Source organism: Elephantulus edwardii, unplaced genomic scaffold, assembly GCF_000299155.1.
Source record: "Elephantulus edwardii isolate Elephantulus edwardi_28Jun2011 unplaced genomic scaffold, EleEdw1.0 scaffold00060, whole genome shotgun sequence".
Taxonomy (NCBI): Eukaryota; Metazoa; Chordata; class Mammalia; order Macroscelidea; family Macroscelididae; genus Elephantulus; species Elephantulus edwardii.
The window spans coordinates 12,082,998-12,105,988 of NW_006399810.1; the positions used below are offsets into that span (position 1 = coordinate 12,082,998).

The following is a 22,991-nucleotide window of genomic DNA, read 5'->3' on the forward strand; positions in this document are numbered from 1 at the left end:
TACAGCACCCCAGAATGGATTTGAGCATATCATATGAAAAAATCCAAGATTGTGAAAGTGCTTTGTATTGAGCCTGTCTTTAGTAGGAGGCAACTCTAGAGTTACTAACAGCTTCACCCGATATTCATCCTATACTGCTGGTATTGATGACCATCAGTTCTTCTCACTGGACATTAAAGAATGAGGTCATGTTCTCAAATCTCCTAACGTTTCTAGTTAGCACTGTTCCTTTGTGGAGTACCCACAACGGCTGCTTTGTTGATTATCTAGGCTAAGTCTATTTTTGTTTTGTTTCCCTCTTTGTTTTTCTTAATCAAAGTCAATGGCTTTTTTATATGGAAAGAAAAGGAAATAAAAGACAAGGTGAGTTCAGGGTCAGTAACTGCACAGTCCGACAAAAGGTAATGGTTGAAATGCCAATATAGGACTGTGCATGTGGAAGACTAAATTCTAAAGTCATCTCTGCTTCCCAAATGGATAGTTTCTTTGAAGCAAGTTATTTAATCTCTGAAGATGAACTGTCTTGTTCAAAACTGGACAGCTGTTGCTTTGAGCACTAGGAGTCAGAACTGAGCCAATGAAAGTGGATGGTGACTGTGTGAACACTAACAGGAGATTAAGTACAGAATGCTCTAAATCTGCTCTGTGTGGTGAAGAAAATCAGGTAAGCTTGTCCTCATTGCCATTGTTAGATGCCATCGAGTCGACTACCAGTCACATTCACCCCATGATCAACAGGTCTGAACCTTGCCCTGTCCTGCACCATCCTCAGTCTCCCACATGCCCATCACACAGTCCCTGTGTCCATCCATCTAATGGCAAGTTCTCCTCTCTGCCTCTGACTCTCCATCTCTTCCACCGTCATGTCTTTTTACAAGGATTGGCCTGTCCTGATAACATGTCCAAATTATGTGGGACCAAGTTTCACCTTCCTTGCCTGTAAGGCACCCACTCTTTTGGCAAAATGTTAGATATTCAGTACTCTTCTTCAACATCTCAACTGAAAGACATCATTTCTTCTTCTGTCACCGTTATTCATTGCCTGACTTTCAAATACACAGGAAACACTGAAAATAACCATGGCTTGGATGAGGTGCACTTTAGACTGTAACCTGGTATTGTTGCTTTGTAGCACTTCGGAGAGGTCCTAGATAGCAGATTTTTTTTCAAGGCAACACATTATTTTATTTCTTGATTGCTGGAAACATGGGTGTTAATTGTGGATCCAAGCAAGATGAACTCATTGGCAACTTTTATCTTTTCTCCATCTATCACAGTGTAGCCTAGTGATTCAGTGGTAAGGATTTTTGTTTTCTGATGTTGAGATGTAATCTATATTGAAGGCTGCTCTCTTTGCTTTTCTGCAGCAAGTTTTCAAATTCTCTGCACTCTCTGCAGGCAAGCTGGTATAATTTGCGTTCAGGCTGTTGATTCTTAGTTAGCCATGAAATAATTCACAAAAAGCACTGTACTCATTCTTTCTTTTCTTCCTTCATTTATTAAACATTGGCTAAACATAAACAGTGGGAAAATGATGGGCAATGTTGTCCATGCAATTAACTGCTTCTGAAAATGCACCGGAGGGTCAACTATGGGTCAGTTCCAACTCTATGGTACACAACCACCACCACAACAAACATAAACAATTGTACAAAGTAAATACTAAGTGTAGAAGTCACAGCATCAAGCAGTACTAGAAGTAAGAGCTGAGAAGGAGTTAAGGGAAGAAATGAAGACAAAAAATATCCCAGTCACAAAAGGACAAATATTACATGATGCCACTGTTGTAGAATGGGACTGTCCTTGGGGTTGGGGAGAGACTGAGTAAGATGGGTTCAATAATGTATACTGCACTGAAACAGAGGAGGGAGAGAACCATTTAAAAGAGAGATATAACTGGGTATTTCTGTCATCCCAGGAGACTAGAGCGAGGGCTACATGGTGGAGGGGACCTGGGGGAGGGTTTGTAAAACAATGAAAGAATCTTTTCTTTTACTTTTCCATAATTTTTGACTCATGTACTTATAACTTGTTAGTCAAATTTGTGTCTTCTAGGTTGCAACACCCCCATGATACATCTTCAAGGATATGAACATGTACAGCCAAGCACAATCAATAAGAGTGCATCTAAATCCCAAAATCAATCTCCATAATAGCCTATGTGTTTCCTACTGCCAAAGGGGCCCTTTAGAGTAGTGAGAGAAGATCTTCACCCTGAAACCCACAGCGTCCCTTTTCAGCAGGAAGTAGCTAAGAGAATACGCCATCCCCTTTTCCTTATGACTCAGGGTGAAGTCTCTCTCAGGGAGGAGTGATAGGGAATGGCAAAGGATACACTGACAAAGAAGATTAATTAATCAGAACTGGCTTTGACAAGCACTGTGGCATTTGGACAAGAACAAACTGGGAGAAGTGTAGAGAGAATAGTGCAACAATGAATGAGTGGAAGCCCAAAATCTCTGTAAATGTTTATGAAAATTAATAAAATATAATTATAGAAAAAGAAATCATAGTCAGAAAATATTATTTCTTCTCTTTAATAGTGAAACTAAAAAAACATTTTAAAAGAAAAGAAATATCCTAAAAAAGTAGAAGTGATAGCAAAGACTTTGATTTAATTTAAAATAATTTTTAAATAAATCCTAAAGAAAGCAAAAAGCAAACAAATGACAATCTATAGGGGAAACAAAATAAAGAACCTCAATGATGTGAATTCCCTGACAAGATTCCAAAAATAAATTTTTTAAATATCATATGTATTGCTTATAAAAGCAACATTTATAAGAGAGAAAGAATATCAAAAGTAAGGCCAAAGATTAATTAGACAGAGGAAACACAAAGCAATAGAGAGAGTAACAACCATTTCAGAAAGAAGAGAATCCAAGAAAACAATCATTAGTGACAGTATGATAGCTGTTATAACAGGGCAATATCATGATCAATAATAAAGATATAATATGAGCCTCCATATAATAAAGGGAACTCTTCTGGCACTAGTTTCAAAATAGGCTGTTAGCCAAATGGTCAGTGGTTTACATCACCAGTAAGTCCCTGGAAGATGAGGCACTCTGTTTCCATAACCATTTAGCTTTGGAAATGCTACAGGGCAGTTTTCTGTCCTGCATATGTGTTGTGTACTTTTGAGTGGGAGAACCAACTCACAGCTGACCCTCCAGCACATTTTCAGAGGCAGTATATCACACAGGAGGAGACTGCCCATCTTTTTTCCATGCAACAACTGATGGATTTGAACCATATGCATTTGGGTTGGCAGCACAATCCCTTACCACTAAACCACCAAGGTAAAAAATGCTAGGAAGAGATCTGTGAAAAGAGTACCTTTCTGGTAATGTCTCAAATTCATACAATGTAAACTGTGAGAAAATGTTACCAAAAATCTTCTAAGATCATGTATTAGGGTTTACCTACAAATAAAAATAACTTTTAAAATATATCAAGAAGCCAATAATTCAATTCCAAAGAAAACTTTCTAGGAATTTTAGACAAGAAAAATTATTTCATTTATAGGACAAAGATAATGCAGCCTTAAACCTCTGTTGCTGGAACAACAGTGAAGAGAGACAGACCATAAGATTTTTAACTCTCTGAGTCAGGCTAAGTTCAACGGCAAATAAATGGCATCTTAATCATGCATCACCAAATTGTTGTTGATGTTATTATTATTATTACTATTTGCCATCGAGTCAGTCACAACTCTCAATGACCCTATGTTCTATACCTCTGAACCCTGCCTTATCCTGAACCAGTCTTACTAACTCTGACACACCTTTCCTCTTTGCTCCAGTTACTGTGTCAATCCATTTCACCCTGGGTCTGCCTCTCCTGCACTATCTCTCCACCCTTCAAAGCATGACATCCTTCTCCAAGGACTGGTCTCTCCTGGAAGGGTGCCCAAAATATGTGAGACATCTTCAAAACCACTGCCTACAAAGAGAAACTTGGTTTCATCCTCTTCAAGCAGACTGATTTCTTCTCCTAGCGGTCCATCAAAGTAGCTTAAAGAAAATATTCAGAAAAGCAATAGCAAGGTTAAAAGATCCCACAAAAGATGGAAAAAATATCTTGAGAATAACAGTGAGGAAGTGGTAGATTTGAACTGCCAGAAAGGTATGGCCTTTGGGAGAGCAGTGCAACTCCCTACAGACTAGGTTACCAGAGCTCCCTGGGAGAATAAACACCCAACTTCAGTGTCTTCCTGCCATCTGAGCTAGAGCAGCATGTCACTGGCCAATTAAACCAAAAACCAGAGGACAAGGGATTCTGATTATACTGTTCTTAATGACCAGCCTCTTGGTAGACAGTGTGTGTAGGGAAAGGTGGAAATAAACCTGGAAAACATCCAGTAAAGTTCTTTCACGTAAGTCTCTGTTTTTAGAGCAAGGATTATTACTGTTGTTGTTAGGTGCCATTGGGTTGAGTATGACTCAGAGACCCCATGAATAACAGATCACAATACTTTCCTATCACATGCTATCCTCATCATTTCTGATGCACTTGAGCCCATTGCTACAATAATAGTGTCAATCCATCTCAATGAGGGTTTTCTTCTCATTTGCTGATCCTCCATCTTTCCAAGCATGATGTCTCTCTCCAGGGAATAGCCTCTACTAACAACATACCCAAAGTATGTGAGAGAGAGCTTCACTATCTCCAGAGAGCATTCTGGTTGCATATTCTCCAACACATAACTATTTTCTTTTTTAGTAATCCATAGGATACTATTCTCCAAAATCACAATTCAAAGGCATCAATCCTTCTTCTATAATCCTCATTCATTGTCCAGCTTTCAGATTTATATCAAGTTATGAAAAGAGAATCAGGTGCATCTTAGTTTCAAAATTGCATCATTGCTCTTCAATAATTTGGAAACTTCTGAAAGAATAGACTTTTCAAATGCAATGTTTCCTGATCGCTTACTGGTATCAAGTGTGTTGATTGTGGATCCAAGTAAGATGAAATTACTGACAATTTCAATCTTTTCTCCATCAATCATGATGTTGCTTATTGGCCCAGTGATGAAGATTTTTTTGTTTTCTTGATATTGAGATGAAAATAATATTCAAGGCTGTAATCTTTGGCCTTCTGCAGCAAGGGCTTCAAGCCTTCTTCACTTTCAAAAAGAATGATTAGTTTCATGTAATATCTCCACACACTAGAAGGAAGAGACCTGACATTCAGCCTACAGAATGGTAAGGGTCTCCTTTTCATTGGCAAAGGGTTCACTGTCATCCATACACTGAAAACATATTTCCTACCCAGCATGATAAAGTTACTGGTCTTGATACCTTAAGACTAATTTGAATCAGACAGATTTTAAATGTCCAAGTATACTTTAAAGAGCAATATTAAGAGTGTGAATATGGAAATGCAAGAAAGCAGCAGTTGGTAATATTTTGTTGTTGGTGGTGGTGTTTGCAGAAAAGTTTCACATAATCTTACAGATTATTATGATCCTGACCCATTTCTCCTTCTTCCCCAGAAAGTAAGCTCAAGTCAATCCAGAGGTGTCTTGAAAGAGAAGTCTGGAGATGAGTTCTTAGAAATCACAGCCTTGAGAACCTCAGGAAGTAATTAATTCTATTTTGCATACATAGAATTGTCATGAGTCAAAATTTACTCACAAGCAAATTACAATAAAAGGAGACATGCTACACAAAAGAAATACAAAGAATACAGTTAGTATCCTTCAGAAACACCCAGTCGTGCAAGTGATGGCTAATATGGCTCACATTTACTTAGCCTCTATGTCAAAGACTGTTTTAAGTTCTTCACATATATTAACATGGGGGTGAGTGAAGGAATTGGCACAGAGATTGGTCAGTCACTGGAATGACAGGTTTAAGGGAAAGGCAAGGTACAGTGAGGAAGGGATGGGATATGGTAATAAATACCAATGATTACTTGGAATTAATGTTATAGAACAAAATAGATATGAATGATTACATGAAAACCAACAAACAACTTTAAAAATAAAACCAAAAGGCCTATGAAATTAATGTCATGAGTTTTTAATGACCCAGGTATGTCATCTATAAAATGAACATAGGCATAAATGCAGCCTTCTAAATTTTGTGTTATTGAGACTATTTCTAACAAAAAGTTTTAATTCCAAAATATTTTACTAGGGAAAATGTACATTCCAAACTCAGTTTTTAAGGTATGTCCTTTTGTTGTTTTATAAGCATGAAAAATAGTAGACTAGCTTTGGAATTAAATGATTATTCTAGTTTTCTTAGGATAGTTTTCCTTTGGATTACTATTGTAACTTCTCAAATTATTCACTTGTAAAAATAGAAATGACAATAGTCATTTAGAGCTGCTCTTGCAAAGAGATGACAAAGCCTTCCAGGATTTAATTCTGGGTTTTGTACTAAAGTAAATATGAACTCTTACTGAGAAATCTCAAGCTCTGCTTTCACCCAAGGCCTTAAATATACAGATTCCAAGAGTCTCATGGTGGAATGGAAGAAGAGGTTCCTAGGCAAGTAACTCAATTAAAAGAGAAAGTAAGAACCTTCAATTGTGGGACACATCAATGTATCTTTCTCTAAGGGGCTGGAAGGAACATTGCTGGTATAACTCAAGTGGCCCTTAACTACAAATCCAGTCAGTAGTTTTGTGAGAATAAGCCATGGTGATCAGCTTCCACACAGATTACAGTCCATGAAGACCTGTGGGGATATTTGATTGTGTTCTACAAGGTGATTATGAGTTAGAATATATTCAGCAGCATCCAACAACAGCAATGGGTTAAAGTCTTCTCACAGAGTAAAATCTTTTGAAATCTCTAGGCTAGAAAGACTAGAGTGGTTGCTTTGCTACATTAAAAAAATAGTTATAAGAGATATTGGTAGTGTCTGGACAATAAAAACAACAACAGGGTACATATTTACCTGGCAGGGTTGGAACCCTCTCTTGAGGAAGTTTCAGGATGTCGCAGGGAAGTTTTGGGGAGGTTTGCGAGTTCCTGGGCCATCACATGCTGAGTATAATCATCCTGCCATGTCAAACCTGCAGGCGAAAGTGGCAAAGACTGTGTTACCAATTTTGGAAGTTTAATAAATATTCTCACTTTAGCCTCTTCAGTGCTACCATTTTGGAAATACTTTTTCACTCAAGCTGGTGACTGTTATTAGTTACCATAGAATTCTGACTCAGGATTGGTCCTGCAACATTTGTAATTATTGAGATGCTTGGTCATTATTGGTTTTCAGTCCCCAAGGAATTGTTACGTTAAACCATGCGAAGTCCAATGGAAGCTCAGCTAGGAATTGGTTTTGACCCAGTGGCAGTGAGTCATTAGGGCCTATCCAGACTCCAGCACTACACAGGACAATATTCTGTTGTTATCCTTAGAGATAATTTGGAGACATAGAACATACTTTCTTCCTAGCTTGTCTTGGACTGGAAGGCCCACTGAATCTTGTCCAAATTGGTAATATCGATAACACAGTTACCAAGATTGTAGTAGCAATAGTGTGAAAAATTAACCAATAGACAGTAGAAGCTGGCAGTGCCATTAGCCATGCCAAGGCCTTCCTACTACAATGTCCAGAACTTCTAACTTTCTGAAGCTTTAAGATTAGAAATACTCTTGGTGGTTGCTATACTAAAAATTAAAATAGATAAAAGGTTTGATGGATGCTGAGACAGAACACCATGGAGACATATATAAAATACATATTTAACTTATAAGAGATATTTTTGGTCACTGTGAAAAATGAAAACCTTCTACATATAGTTATTTCACAGCAAGGATAGTTCTCATTCACAGTGTGTATATGTTTATCTTTGACTCACCCACTACCCACCTGCTTGCCATAGCATGGGCAATTTGTTCATCCTAAACCCTTCTTACTTAAGAGTCAAGGATTTCGAATGGAATAAGGGGTATTGTTACTGTGAGAGCAATTATCATGGGGTTTAATGTACTGTATCTGGGAACCAATTACATTTTATTTATACTCAAATGTTATGACAAAGAGCTTTGTAAGAAGGGTGAAGTAGTTACGAAGGCAAAATCCATGTGATTATGCATTAATTACATGCACTGCAGATCACATGATAATTATGCTCAGAATTACCAAATAACTCCCAAGAATAATTATTATGCAATTTGTACATTTTAGATCTTATGGTAACACTTTAGCTCTTAGAACTACCCCATGCAATTATCCATAATTATCTAATCACTAAATATCATGTAATTACAGAGATATATTTTTATGCCCTGTACAAAAACACATTACCAAAGCCTTCAAATCAGGGTGGTTGTGTGCTTATTTGTGTGTATGTGTGTGCTTACTTGTGTGATACAGAAGTCCAGAATTTGCTGAGAATCACATATTCTGGTGGGTATTAAAAGAAAGCCTGAGTAGACATTAGCTGCTTTTACAAATGCATCTTTTAATCCATCTTTGTTAATGCATGTTTTAAATGTAAATTTAAGATTTAAAAAAATTACAAGTGGCAATATTTAAATGATTTGCACGTTTCTGAATCAAAGAAGACTTAATAGTATCTCTCAAAATGAAGAATCATGGGGAAAATCCATCAACTGGGATGACTGTCCATTGCAATTTGTTCAAAGATGTTTTGAAGTTAACTTTTAGAGACTGGGTTGCTACAGGTAGATAGATGGTCATGGCACCAGAGTCATGATTTTCATTATTTTAGGATTAAAGGTTCTTAATGATAAGAAAATCTATGCCATTTACCAAAAGCAACAAAGAAAAAATAACTCTATATGGAAACGTATGCTGGTATAGTTATTAGTAGATTATTTTGAAGAAGCTGGACTGCAATCTCCAAGGCAGACAGTTTGAATGCATCAACTGTTTGGTAGAAGACAATGGACAATCTCCTCCAGGGTGATTAACTGCCTCTGAAAATCTACTGAGGCTATAAGTCAGATCCCACTCAAAAGTACAAAACAACACCACTTGGGAGAGAGTAAGCCTGATCAAAAGCACTTGTTCAATGTTAGTGTAATACTATTGTTGTTAGATACTGTTGAGTTGAGTATGACTCATGGCGATGCTTAAGGACAGCAAGTTTGAACCCTGTCCTATCTTGTGCCATCTTCAGACTTCCTGACACACTAGAGCCCATTGCAGGAGTTACCATGTCAATCCATCTGATTGAGCGTCTTCCTTTCTTTGCCAACCCTACACCCTTCTAAAGCATCATATCTCTTTCCTAGCAACACACCCAAAATAAGTGATACAAAGTCTCATTTTTCTTGCCTCCAAAGAGCACTCTGGCTTCACCATCTCCAAGACATAGCCTGGCCATCCGTGTGATGTTCAGTGCTCTTCTCTAACACCACAGCTCAAAGGCAACAATTCTTTTTCTGTATTCATTGTCCAGCTCTAAGATGCACAGAAGTGATTGGAAAGACCATGCCCTGAATTAGATGTGTTTTAGTCCTCAAATCGATATCATTACTCCTCAATAATTTGGAGAGGTCCCTAATTTCATGTTTTCCCACTATACTATCTAGCAATATGAATTTTGAAAAGAAATTTATTTTAATGATTTAATCCCTAAAAATATGGCCTTTACATTCATATTTGTTAGGAAACAGAGTAAATCAATAGTAGAAGTAAATCCTCCTGGCAGGGGTGAGAAGCTGTTTTTGGTTTTGTTTTGGTTTGGTTTTTTTCTAAGTAAGTATACATTTTTAAAAATCTTAAACAAGCACAAAAGTCTGAACTATGTCAATTGGAGACTTTTTAGGCAAGATTCTAGAACAGTCACTGGCTAGATAGCATGGGTTAGATGCCTGTAGGAAATCTTGAGAGGACACTGTGTCCCTGTCCTCAGCTTCGATTTCTAAGATTTTCTGGGAGGAGGCTGAAACTGTCCCTGTGGATATGAAAGTAAAGAAAAGCATATTCATGGAGTGTTTAAAATCCTCTCTGGACTTCTCTCCAAGATCTATCTTAGAGGAAATAAAGCCCTGGGCAGAGAAAATTATCTTCCATGGGGAGAGAGTGTACGAACTTTTTGTAAAACCTGGACAGTATACAGAGAGCAAGCATAAGGGCTTGTGACAGCGTGGCTGGGGAGTTGTGAGGCTGACCCAAAGGCTGGAGCTCTCTAGTGGTAAGAGCACAGGAGCAGCTCCACAGGAGCAAGGTGGACAAATGCCCCTACCCCCGCCATGTGGACAAGTGCCCCCTACCCCCACCATGTGGACAAGTGTCCCCTACCCCCACCATGAGGATAAGTGCCCCCTACCCTCGCCATGTGATTTGCTGCCTCAGAAATTCAACAGATGCTCAGTTAAAACTCAGTCCTTACTCGATGGCATTTGCATCTGAGAGTTTTTTTAAAAACACAAAAAGGTTCTGAAAGATGAAAAGGCAGGAATTCTAGGAATGTTGGGCATCAATAAATGACTTGATGTGAGTTTCTTGTATTTTCATATTGTCCTCATATATCTCTGACTTGAAGCCAATGACGCTAGCATAGCAGCTCGTAAATTCAATGGATGTAGAAAATAAAAGGCACCAACAAAAGGCTACACTCTGCAGCAAAAAGGGCTAAGAATGGGGCAACCTAGCAATGAAGCAAAACTTTAGTCAAGAACCATTCCACACCAGACAAACGTCACAGAAAAATGCATTTCCCCATTTACAACCATGGCAATAAAATCTAAATGGGGAGTGTAGTTTCGCCATCATGTAACTGTAATGTTGTTGCTGTTAGGTGTCATCATGTATATTCACATTGAACCTACGAACAACAGATCAGAAACCTGTCCTATCCTAATCACATCTGAGAGACAGCCAGGAACAAGTGCAGAATCTTTCCTAACTACTGACCAATAAAAAAAATACTCCATTCACTTAGTGTCAGCTGAAATTCCACCCCTGACTAATAGAATAAGATCTGTATGTAGAGCAAATAATTAGACAACTTGGATTACATGAAAAAGAATGTGCCATCAGGATTGGAGGAAGAAGCATCAACACAATTTATGTTATTGAGATGACACAACTCTACTTGCAGAAAGTGAAGAAAACTTGAAACACTTACTGAAGAAGATCATAGACTATATATATATATCCTCCACCATAGGCTGCTCCTCAACACAACCAAAACAAAAATCTTCACCAATGGACCAATAGGCAGCATCATGGTAGATAGAGAAAGGACTAAAATTGTCAACAACTTCATCCTGCTTGAATCCACAATCAACATGTACAGTAGTAGAAGTCAAGAAAGCTAAATACTTGTCACACTGGGGAAATCTGCTGTCAAGACCCTCTCCAAAATACTAAAGAACAATGATATCAGCTTAAAGACTAAGGTATACCTTATCCAATCAATGGTATTTACAGTTGCTTCCTATGGATTTAAAAATTAGACAATGGATAGGGAAGACAAGAAAAAGAATTCATCCTTTCTACAAAGATGGCACTGAAACTAAAGAAGGCAGCCCTTGCCCCTCCCAAAACTAAAGCCAAAGCAAAGGCATTAAAGGCCAAGAAGGCAGTCCTGAAGGGCATCCACTGCCAAAAAAAAAAAAAAAGATGCACATGTCACCCACCTTCCAGCGGCCTAAGACGCTGAGACTCTAAAGGCAGCCCAAATACCCCCAGAAGAGCGCCCCCGTGACAAACAAGCTCAACCACTTTGCCGTCATCAAGTTTCCCCTGACCACTGAGTCAGACATGAAGAAGATAAAAGATAACAGCACACTTGTGTTCATTATGGATGTCAAGGCCAACAAGCACCAAATTAAACAAGCTGTAAAGAAGCTCTATGACATTGATGTGGCTAAGGTCAACACTTTGATGAGGCCAGATGGAGAGAAGAAGACCTATGTTCGACTTGCTCCTGACTATGATGCTTTGGATGTTGCCAACAAAATTGGGACCATCTAAACTGAGTCCAGCTGGATAATTCTAAATACAAATTTTTCTCACACACACACACACACACACACACACACACACACACAAATCCATGTCTTCAAATTGTGGGGTTGGTGAAATGTAACGAATATTATCACATGGACCTCCAAAATAATAAACAAATCTGTCTTGGAAGAAGTGCAACCAAGGTGCTCCATAGAAACAAATTTCATATTACATACTTTGGGCACATTTTCAGGAGTCAGTACATGAGAAAAGACATCATATGGGAAATATGGAAAGCCAGAGAAAGAGACTCTCAGAAAGAGATTTACACAGTGATTGCAGCAATAGACTCAAGTATTTCAGCAATGGTAAGGATGGCACAGAACAAGGCAAATTTCAGATCTGTTGTTCAAAGGGTTGCTATGAGTGACAGTTAACTTGACAGCACCTAATAACAACAGTAACAGGTGTCAACAGAGCCTTCCTAGAGAACTTGGATTTCTACCTGTGAGTGATGGAGGTACCCCCTCTTTACTCTGCCAGGACAGGTGCAGAGAAAGCGAAAGCTAGTTAAACCTAGAGTCTCATAGTATGCAGATGTGTAGTATGTGAAACTAGAGTGGTTTTTTGGAGGCAAGGATAGTGAAACTTCATCTTACACACGTTGGACATGTTGCTAGGAGAGGCTATTATTATTCCTTGGAAAGGGGCATCCTGTTAGGAAAAGTGGAGTGTCAGAAAAAAAGAAGACGGATTGACACAGTCATTGCAACAATGGGCTCAAGTGCATCAGAGATGATGAGGCATGGCACATGAAAGGACAAGGTTCATATCTGTTGTTCATAGCGTCACTATGAGTTGTACTCAACTCAATGGCACTTAACAAAAGATTTTTACCCTCAATCTCATTCATGCTATCAAGAACCAGCAAGATCTGAAACTGAATGAAAAAAAAATGTTTGGTAGATATCATCAATGAGAAGAAAAAGATAATATTAGAATTATATGACAATATTTTAAGGGATATTGCTAAAAAAATGCTTCTGTAAACAATTCTGGACACATTTTAAGGGGAAAAGAACCCCCTCGGTTGCTTCAGTTAAATATTACGAATGCTCATCAAATGAATGGGAGAGATAAAGAAACTTAAATTATTACAACTGAAAAATACAAAAGGCATAATTGAAAATAAAAATTCAGTGTCTAAATTCAATAGCAGGATGGAGGGAAAGGAAAAAGAAACAGTGAATTGGAAAATAGAAGAATAAATATTCCGTAAAGTTTCTAAATTCAAAAGAAAAATAAATAGCCAAAGAAGCTGTAGGAATAAATATGTGATATTCATGGCATTGGAGCGCTAGAAAGAGAGCAGAAAAGAAAAAAAAAAAGACAGAGCTGGAGAAAGTACTGGAAGAATTAATAGCTGTAAACTTCCAAAAGCCATCAATAGACATAGGCCCAAAGATTCAAACAGGGTAATTCAACCAGGATAAACTCCCCAATTCTCCTACAAAACACATCATAGTTAAATTTCTAAAACCTAAAGAAAATGGAGCCACAGGAAAAAAAATGACACTTTACTTATAGGGACAAATAATTTTAAGGAACCATTTTTAATTATAAATCAAAGAGGCCACAAGGAAGTGATGTTTCAAATGCTGAAAGAAAAAGAAAGAGAGCCAATCCTAAATCTTGTGAATCTGTCAGTGTACATATGCAGTGAAACTATCCTTGAGGAATGAAAGAAAAATCAAGACATCTTCAGATAAAGAAAAAAATGAAAAAATCGTTACTGAATGACTTATTATAAAAAAATTGCTAAGTAAACATCAGAACAGAAACGAAAAATAAATACATAAGGAAAAGATGAAACTTTGGACTACCAGGAAGGAAGGAATAACCCAGGAACACTTATGGATAAATGCAATAAACTTTCATTTCCTAATTTATTTTTACTAGTTGAAGCAAAAGCATAATAGCCTAATGTGCTTCTAAACTGAAACCAATTATCATGTATCACACCTAGAGGAGAGGAAAGGTTCTATACTTTCTGTGAACAGGTAAAATGACAACACTAAATCATAACAAATTATGTAATCCCTAGAACCATAAAAAAATCTACTCAAAAATAAACTTGAAATATTATAATATAATTCTAAAAATTGTTAGAGTAACCAAAATACAAAACACAGGATTAAAAATAAAAAAATAAAGTTGACACTCTAAGCCCTGTGGTCATAGTTAAGTACCACTGAATACACGGCAACCTACGGTAACTCAACAAAGGACAGAATGAAACTTTACCCAATTCCACATCATCTTTGCAGTTTCCATCATCATTTATCAAAAATTACCCAAATTCTAAATGAGATAAATATGCCAAGGACGACCTTGGAAGAGATGGATTGACACAGGAACTGAGACAATGGGAGTAGGTATTCTGGAGACAGTGAGACTGGCTCAGGATAGAGCTGGGTTCAGAGCTATTGTACATAGAGTCATTATGATTTACATCTGACTTGGCAGCACATGACAACAACATGGCAAGGAAAAGAGACACATTTTAAAAATTGAGAGCATTAAAAAAATGATGACCATCTACATGTTTAATTGAGCAGAGTCAGCAGTGAAGAGGGGAATCTCACCATTAACAAGGAAGAAGCAGCAGTACCTATGAGAGTGACCAAGACTCCTACATCAATCAGAACAGGACATACAAGAGAGCAGCAGCCTTGATGGAGACCCAGAGCCCAACACGAGACAGAGCTGACCTGGGACTACTGTCTATGGAGCCAGAACCAGGGACCTTCACCCAAGTTTACTGGAGGATGGAGAGGCAATGCCCTCCATAATTGGTAGGACAAAGAGCTTTGTGACCCTGGTCTAAGGCTGCAAAGCATGTTTGAGAAGCTGTCCTGCCTGAGATATTGTATCCAGCTCCCAAACAGAATTTTAACCTGTCAACTTCCCTTATGGTTCTGTGAATCTATGTGGCCATTACACAAGATTTTGTACTCAGTAGTAGAACATGGGATTTGGCTCGAACAAGTACAAGTAGCCGTGGAATGTGGAGACCATGTATAACTTCATAGGAACTCATTTTGTACTGTGGATGTTAATGAGAATAGTTGTGTCCCCAACTTTCCCCCACTTTTTTTACAGAACTCTTGTTAGATTTTATCTGGGAGGAAAAGTCATGTTGATGAGGATAGCAAAACAAAAAACAAAGACAACAATAAAAAAGCAAAACCAAATGAACAAAAGAAACACAAAGGTTTTCAACTGAGGGGACCAAGAAAAAAAATTATCTTTAAAAACAACCTTTATTTATGTCCAATTGTTAAAAAAAAAAGAAATCAGATATGAAGTCTCTTAACGTTTTATTTTACCCAGGGGAAGGATTCAAATGGGTCACTGTTTTAAAAATGTGAACAAGATCGGAGCCGAAATATGACAAAGGGCTACAGAAATTCAAAGAGAAAGATCTCAAGTGGCAAAACAAGAAGGAAGCCCCTGGGTGGCACAAACAGCTAAGTTTTCAGCAGTTATCCAAGAGGCTGGTGATCTGAACCCGCTCAAAGGTGGAGGTCTGGACACGAAAGGTCATGGTCTGTAAAGCCTGGTACAGCAGCTCTAGGTAGCACACAAGGGATCACTATGATTTGTAAATGACTCACAGCAACTATGAACAGCAGCAACTAAAGTTTACAGGAAATGTAGAGGTCAGCAGTTTGCAGAATCCAGGTTTTAGGAAAGAATATATGACTATATAAATAATTAAGTGGTAAGAAGTGCTAATCGGCAATGAATTCTTGTGCAAAACACGCTTCCCAGAATATGAATGAGCATCTTAATCTCACATCCAAGACAAGGGACTGATGAATAATATTAAGGATGATCTCATATAGGAAGAGGGATGGGTTTTGTAAATTGAGAGAATATTCTCTTAGAAAAGTAATGTGAAGTGAAAGATTAAAGTCATCAGATCTCTTTTTCATAATTAGATAATGCAGAGCTCAAAGCTTCATTGTTGAGGCTGACAAGTGTGTATGGCATAGAAACCAAGAAGTGTCTCCACCAGCAAGAAATACAGGGCTGGCATACTTTGCTGCAATCTTTCTAACAAATGTTTTTAGTCATGGAAGAAATCAAAGCATTACTAGAAAGCAATGAGTCTCCAACACTTTCAAAAATCTGTGTATATATTTAAAGATGACATCATTGCTCAAAATATTTTATATGCCTACTTGGGAAATGTTTTCAAAGACCACTTATAAATCATATTAAGAAATCTGTCTTGTTGTGATATATTCACACTTCATTTTCACATTTAAAACAGTGTGATAATCAAATTATTAACTCAGCTCCACATAACATATTCATTCTACCTCGTAACAAATAACATTACACCGTTTCCTCACAAGTCTATCTTCAAAGAGAAAAGGTTCATCATTATTGAGAATGTTCAAAAGATTTCCCTATGCCAGGCTTTTTGAAGAAGGTTCCCAAAAGAGAATTCGTAAACGTTCTAAAAATGCCACAGGAACCCGCTGGGAGAAGGTAAGAGGAAATGTGGCAAGGCTGAAGTTATATTTTTAATTTTTTTTTCTTGGTTTGCATATAGTCATTAATATACATTGTGTTTCATCTATGTACTTTGCATTTTCTACAATCACTCATATGCACAGTGTCATTCATGTACCTTGTATTTATACAATGATTCATATACATTCTATTTTATATAATTAATTACCATTGATCTATGCCTATTATCAACCACACTCACTACCATCTAGTGAATGAGCTGTAGAGAGCAACAGAAGGAGAGTTAAGCGAGGAGGCTACTCCGGTAGTACGGGTGGAAGATGACTTGATGTGAAAAGGAGAGAAGTGGGCAGATAGAGGATGTATTTAGGAAGCAGCAGACTAGGCTGGCTGATGGGCTACGTTACAGAAAGTAGAAGAGGTAAGGAATCAATGACTGCTTCTGTGTTTGAAAACTAAACAACAGTATTTGGTGGTTTCCATTGCCTGGTGTCAAGACTCAGAGAAGAAATTAAAGAATTCAATTTTGGCCAAATCAAGTTGCAGTGCTTAGGTAATAAATAGTAAGTAGTCTTTCTATGTTTTATATAAAGTTGTTTTTATGTATTATCAAGTCAAAAGTGACTCATAGCTGACCCCCCCAGTGGGTTTCTACACATAGTAAATCACACGGGAGGAAACTGCTTATCTTTCTCCTATGAATCAGCTGGTAAATTTGAACCACTTACTTTTGGGTTGACAGTGCAACTCCTTACCCACTAGGCCACCAGAGCTTCAGTTTTATATATTTGGAAATAATTGCCACATATTTCAAGCTGTGGGATAGAATGATATCATGTAAAAAGAGTGTATTTTGTGGTTTTTCTAACTCATGGGTCCCAAAGGGTGCTGAGTAGAAGTATGGTCTGTTGGGCATCCACGGTCAATCTTTCAGAAGTAGTTCCCAGGCCCTTCCTCTAAAGTGCCTCTGGATTAAGTTTTAATCACTAATCTTTTCGCTAGAAGGCCAGCACTTACTCTTTTGTGCCACCCAGAAAGCATATCACTACTGGAAAGAAGGAGAAATCCCAGAACTTGTCTTTGGAGAACAGAACTTAGTCACAGTGTTGCTGAAAGAGCTAAATGAGCTAATGCTTAGGAATTATTTGTGTTTTGTTATTAAGTGTTGTTGAGTCAGTTTTGACTCATAGTGACCCTGTGAACAATGGATCTGAACCCTGTCCTATCCTGTGTCATCCTAACAATATTGTATATTATTGTGGTTAGATGCCATTGAGTCAAGTATGACTCATAGATATCCTAGGAACAGCCAACCTCATCATCTCTGAGACACTAGAACTTTGTGGAAGTCTTGTGTCAATCCATCTTGTTGGGGATCTTCCTCTCCTTCACTGATCCTCCATCTTTCCAAGCATGATGTCCCTTTCCAAGGAATCACCTCACCTCACCTCACTATATATCCAAAGTATGTAAGATGAATTCCACAATCCTCACCTCCAAGGAGCACTCTGGCCACATGCTTTCCAGGACATACCTGTTCATTCTTTTGGCAGTCCATGGACGATAGTCAGTAACATTTAACAATGATGAGGAGGAGGACAATGATTATTATTAACAGTTAATAGTCTTAAAAATATGTTAAAGGATAATGTTAGAATGACTGGTGAAATGGAAGCTCTAAGCAACAACAGGCCCCAAGAGGAAGATGAGCAATCTCCCTCCCATGCAATTTACAGCCTCTGCTGTACAGTCTGCTGGAGGGTCGGCCATGAGTTGATTCTGGCTGCACAATAATGAGTTGGGTTTGTCTAAGATTACCTTCATCAAGCTGATGTTCTCCTCCACAGGCAAGTTGTCTTTTAACATCTTTTCTATTAGCCATTACAAGTTGGCAGTAGATTTTGTCATCTCCTACATTTCTATGTGGATCCAAGAAAGACTATCAGTGTTCCTTCTAGGACACGGAGGGGAAACTCCACTCATCCCACTCCTTCAGACACTCTCTGACAAGCCACTTACAATTAAAGGTGAGTGATGGTGGACAGCATCACCTTGGCCCCCCATAAGCTTTGTTCCCTAAAACCTGAAGATGTGAATGCTTGCTCAGTTTGTGTGGTCTCTTCTATGTGCAAGAATCTGAGTTTGATCCTAGGTCAGATGCTTGCAAGCGGTGAGAGTATAAGCAAGTTACTTTTTTCCTGCGTGTCTGAGTTTAATGATAAAAATAGGCCTTTCTTTCTAAGGCAGTTTTGAAAGTAAGATCACGCTTGGAAAGCACTTAGCATGAGGCTTGGTATACAGTCATCACACAACAGTCACAAGATTTTGAAGAGCTCCTAATGAGAAGATAGGAAGAAGGGGAGAGAATGGGCAATCTCCTCCCATGTGATAAAACCCACTGAAGGGTCAGCAATGGGCTGATTCTAACTCAACAGCAAAGAGCAACAACAGAACCGCAATCCCAAAGGCACATGGTTTGAGGCCACCAGCTATCCCATGGGCAAGCTCCTCCCATGTGATTAACTGCCTCTGAAACCCCGCAGGAGGGTCAGGTATGGGTTGGTTCCAACTCTCTGGTACATAACAACATGGAGCCTTATACTTACACGCCTAGATGAACCTCCAACTTCTCTTATTTTCTACTTCTTACTTGCCCCTTAGACCTTAGTTACTTTAGTACTTAGTTATTCTCGCACTAGACTAGCTTCTCTGGTACTAGACTTGACGTAGTTGCTCTAGTAGTGTCACTTCTGAATTCTTTTCTAGCTGTACTCCCAACCCATCCCCCAAGTGGGTCTGTCTCAGGTTGCAGGCAAGCACTGGCCACCTTGTTTGGGGGGTCACCCAGCATGTGGTCAGCCTGTTCTGAGTTGTAAATGGGTTCCAACCTACTCAGAGGTGCCAAATGTTTGGAAAGGTCGCAGACTGGAAAACCTTTTGGAAAACATCTCTATTCTGCATACAGCAGGGCTGGTGCTCTCGAGCTGTGAGAGAGGATTGGAGTGGTGGCATTTTCTCCTTGGTTTTCAATATCTCTTCCTGGATAATAAGCCAACCCAACTGAAGAGGAAACATGAGCATAGGACTTTAAAGCACAAACTTTCACCTTAAAACAATAAATAAAAAGCCAAATACACCACCATGGAGTCAGTTCCAAACCATCACTACCCTCCAGGGAGTTTCAAAGGCTGTAAATCTTCATATAATGAGATGACCCGTTTCCCCCGCCCCCCACCGAAGCTGAAGTTGGTAGATTTAAACCACTGACTTTTCAGTTAACAGCCCTATATGTTAGATATTATGTCCCTAGTGACTGAAAAGATTTCACTTTCTCTAGTAACACGGATAGTACTTCTATCACCTAGGAACTACAGTTGTGCCCAAAAGTAAATTTATGTTTCATATTCACATTTTTTCCCTTAACCACACACATAATACATTTGTTGCAAGTGCAGACAGGAAATGTTTCCTCCATGCTGAGCTCAGCAAGGAATCAAACATAACACTTTCAGAGAAATGTGACAACCATAATCATAATGAATTCTGACAATACAATATGTCACCTTTGCTGTTACAGCCCCAACTAGAATATAAACTCTACCCTAATACAGACTGCTACTCTACTTTTAACAATTTGTATCTGTTGACCAGCTGGCCTTATCCAGGGCTGTGATACATACAAGTCATGCCCATGTCAGAGAAGGGGCTGCATCATGGACCCAGCCCAGCTTCTCATTCTCCTAGAGTTCAGCTGAGGACATCTGTCTCCAGTTCCTGTCCTCTCACAGAGGAACAACTGTCTAGTTAATTAACCCATGGAAATTGGGTTCAGTCTAGGAAAAGAAGGACTCATGGAAATGACTGAAAAGATAAGGTAAAAAGAGGAGTTACAAGGGGAAAACATTAAGTTACCAAGGAATATTTTCTTTTATACTGAGATGAGACACTGGTGGCTCAGTGGTTCAGTGCTTTCCAGGAGTCAGCTGCTGCTGTTAGGTATTATTAAGCAGACCTCAGCTCATAGTGATCTTATGAACGGCAGATCTGAACCTGGCCCTATTCTGTATCATCCTCATTCTTTCTGATATACCGAGCCCATTGTTACAGTCACTGTGACAACTCATCTTACTGGCATCTTGCTTTCTTCACCTTTTCAAACATGATGTCATTTCCAAAGTCTAGTCCATTCTAACAATACCCAAAGTGTATGAGATGCAGTTTCACCATCATTGTCTCTAAGGAGAATCCTGTTGAGGGGGGATGCCATGGAGTTACAGAATTTGCTAAGTGGAGGGAGGGAGTGAAGAAATTAGGAAAGATCAAGTGGGGACTGAATAGATGGGATAATGGTGGGCATAAATCAGTGATGATTAATTTTTATAAAATACAATGTATGGGAACAATTGTATGAAAAACAACATGAATGAGAAATGTGTGAAACACACATATATGAAAGATATACAATGTATGCAAATGCAAACTAATATAAAATAAAAATAAATTTAAAAAAACAGTAAAAGCAAACCAAAAAGAATTGTATTCTCTTTTTGCATTCCTCAGGATATTAATTTCTTTTCTCAGATACTACAATTCAAAGGCATCAATTCTTTTTCTGCCACCCTTATTGTCTAACTTTAAGATGCATAAGAAGCCATTGAAAAATACCATGGCGTGGATCAGTCTTTAAACTGGTGTCCATGCGGTATAGCACTTTGGAGGGAGCAAATTCAATTCCCAGTCAGTGCAACTCATGCACAGCCACTATCCATCTATTAGGGGAATCTGATTTGCTGCTATGAAACAAGGCAGGTTTCAACATAATTGCAAACTAACTGCCTTTGAAAAGCCACTGGAAAGTCAGCTATGAGTTAGTTCCAACTTGAGAGTACGCAAAAGCAACAACAACAAGATGAACTAGGAATAAAGATGTGACAAATTTCTGAAAATTAATGACAATCCAATGCAGCACAAGGTGATGGTCTCATCTGGAGGAAGCCACAGGACAGGACAGCATTTAGTCACACTGTGTGTGTAATGGCCATCAGTTGGGGAAAAACTAAAAAAGAGCTAAAAACCACAGAAAAATTGGGATTGAAGAACAGTCCCAGACAACCTGATGATTTTCACAAGTAAGGGAAACGCCCTCTCTCCCTTCCTCCCTTCTCTCTGTCGCTACTCCCCTCCCTCTCTCTCCCTGGGCCCAACAGATTGTATCAGTTAATTTAAAATAAAGTGGAGAATTTATCTGGCACCAGAAGCTTAGCGTGACAGGACGCATGGTAAGTCAAGAAGATCACACTTGGAGAGCCTTCCTATCTTGATTGCTCATTTTAAGCATATTTTTTTCTGCCCCTGGTTATTGTCCCTCTTAATCCCACTGACTCACAGCTCCTGTGCCTCTCTAAAAAAAAAAACCAAACAAAAAAAACCAAAACCAAACAGAAAACCACCACCAACAACAACAAAAACAAAAACAACAACAACAAAAAAAACCCAAACCCAAAGCAAAATCCAACATACTGTCTGTTGGAATATATTTTATTTCAGGGCTCCGTAATCATCTAAGACCTGCTTTTTTTGTTGTTCTTAAAATGAGAACTTAATCATTATTATGTTACTAATGCAGCCTTTCATTGCCAATCTCATGGCTACTACTGGAAGGTTGTCTTTCTGAAAGACTAATCCCTATGGTGCCCTATTATCATCTAGTCCTCAGCATTCCTTCCATGAAAACATATAAATCCCTTACAGATGGAGAAAACTCCGATGTCATGTAAAGACCTTGTAAGTCCCTATGCCTTATCATGATTTCTCCAAAAGGATTTCCTTTTTTTTTTTAAAGACCCCTTTCAAATATAAGAAACAAGTTGGAAGGCAGAAATGGGAGACAGAATTCTAGACCCGCAAACTCATTGCTGTTGAGTCAGAACCGACTCATTGCTGACCTTCCAGTGGGTTTTCTGAGGCTGTAAATCACATGAGGAGGTGACGGTCCATTTTCTCCTGAGGAGTCACTGTCAGATTCCAACTGCCAGAGAAGCACCAGTTTTGCATCCTCAGTACAAATCCCCATGGACTACGCCACCAGAGACAAATAAACCAGGGACTAAGGACTAAATTAGAAGGCAATAAAACAGAAGTTCTGGAGTGTGTCCTGATGTTGGAAGAAAGGAAGGCAAGTGTAAGGTGCAGACATTGTAACATGAAAGGTGGGAAGGACCAGCATTGGTGTCAACACAACTAGGCTGATATCTGAGGTGTGCTGTTATCATACGGGGTGCTCACAATTAAGTACTCAGCTGCTTTCTGAAAGGTCAGCCATCCAAGTCCCACCAGAGTAGCCTTGGAAGAAAATCTAGTATTCTACAGGTATCTCCTCCTTTTCAAAAGTTTGTTTTATGTGGCTTTGCTTTTTTATTTATTAAATTTTATTAGTTTTAATGAACATTTACAGAGATTTTGGGTTTTCATTCATTCATTGTTGCACTGTTTTCTCCACCCTCATCCCCAGTTCGTTCTTCTTCCCCCCCCCATGTCTGTTTTAATTGTCCAGTT

The 22,991-nt window shown here is 38.6% G+C and overlaps 1 protein-coding gene across 1 annotated transcript in view; it reads right to left on the reverse strand.

Annotated features, from left to right (window-relative positions):
- LOC102856993 (receptor-type tyrosine-protein phosphatase N2-like) overlaps positions 1 to 22,991 on the reverse strand; it is a 1,387,447-nt gene that overhangs the window by 1,185,946 nt on the left and 178,510 nt on the right. Inside the window, exon 4 of the mRNA XM_006887690.1 lies at positions 6,915 to 7,032. Within this exon, the coding sequence (XP_006887752.1) occupies positions 6,915 to 7,032 (118 nt within the window). The remainder of the gene's footprint in view (positions 1 to 6,914; positions 7,033 to 22,991) is intronic.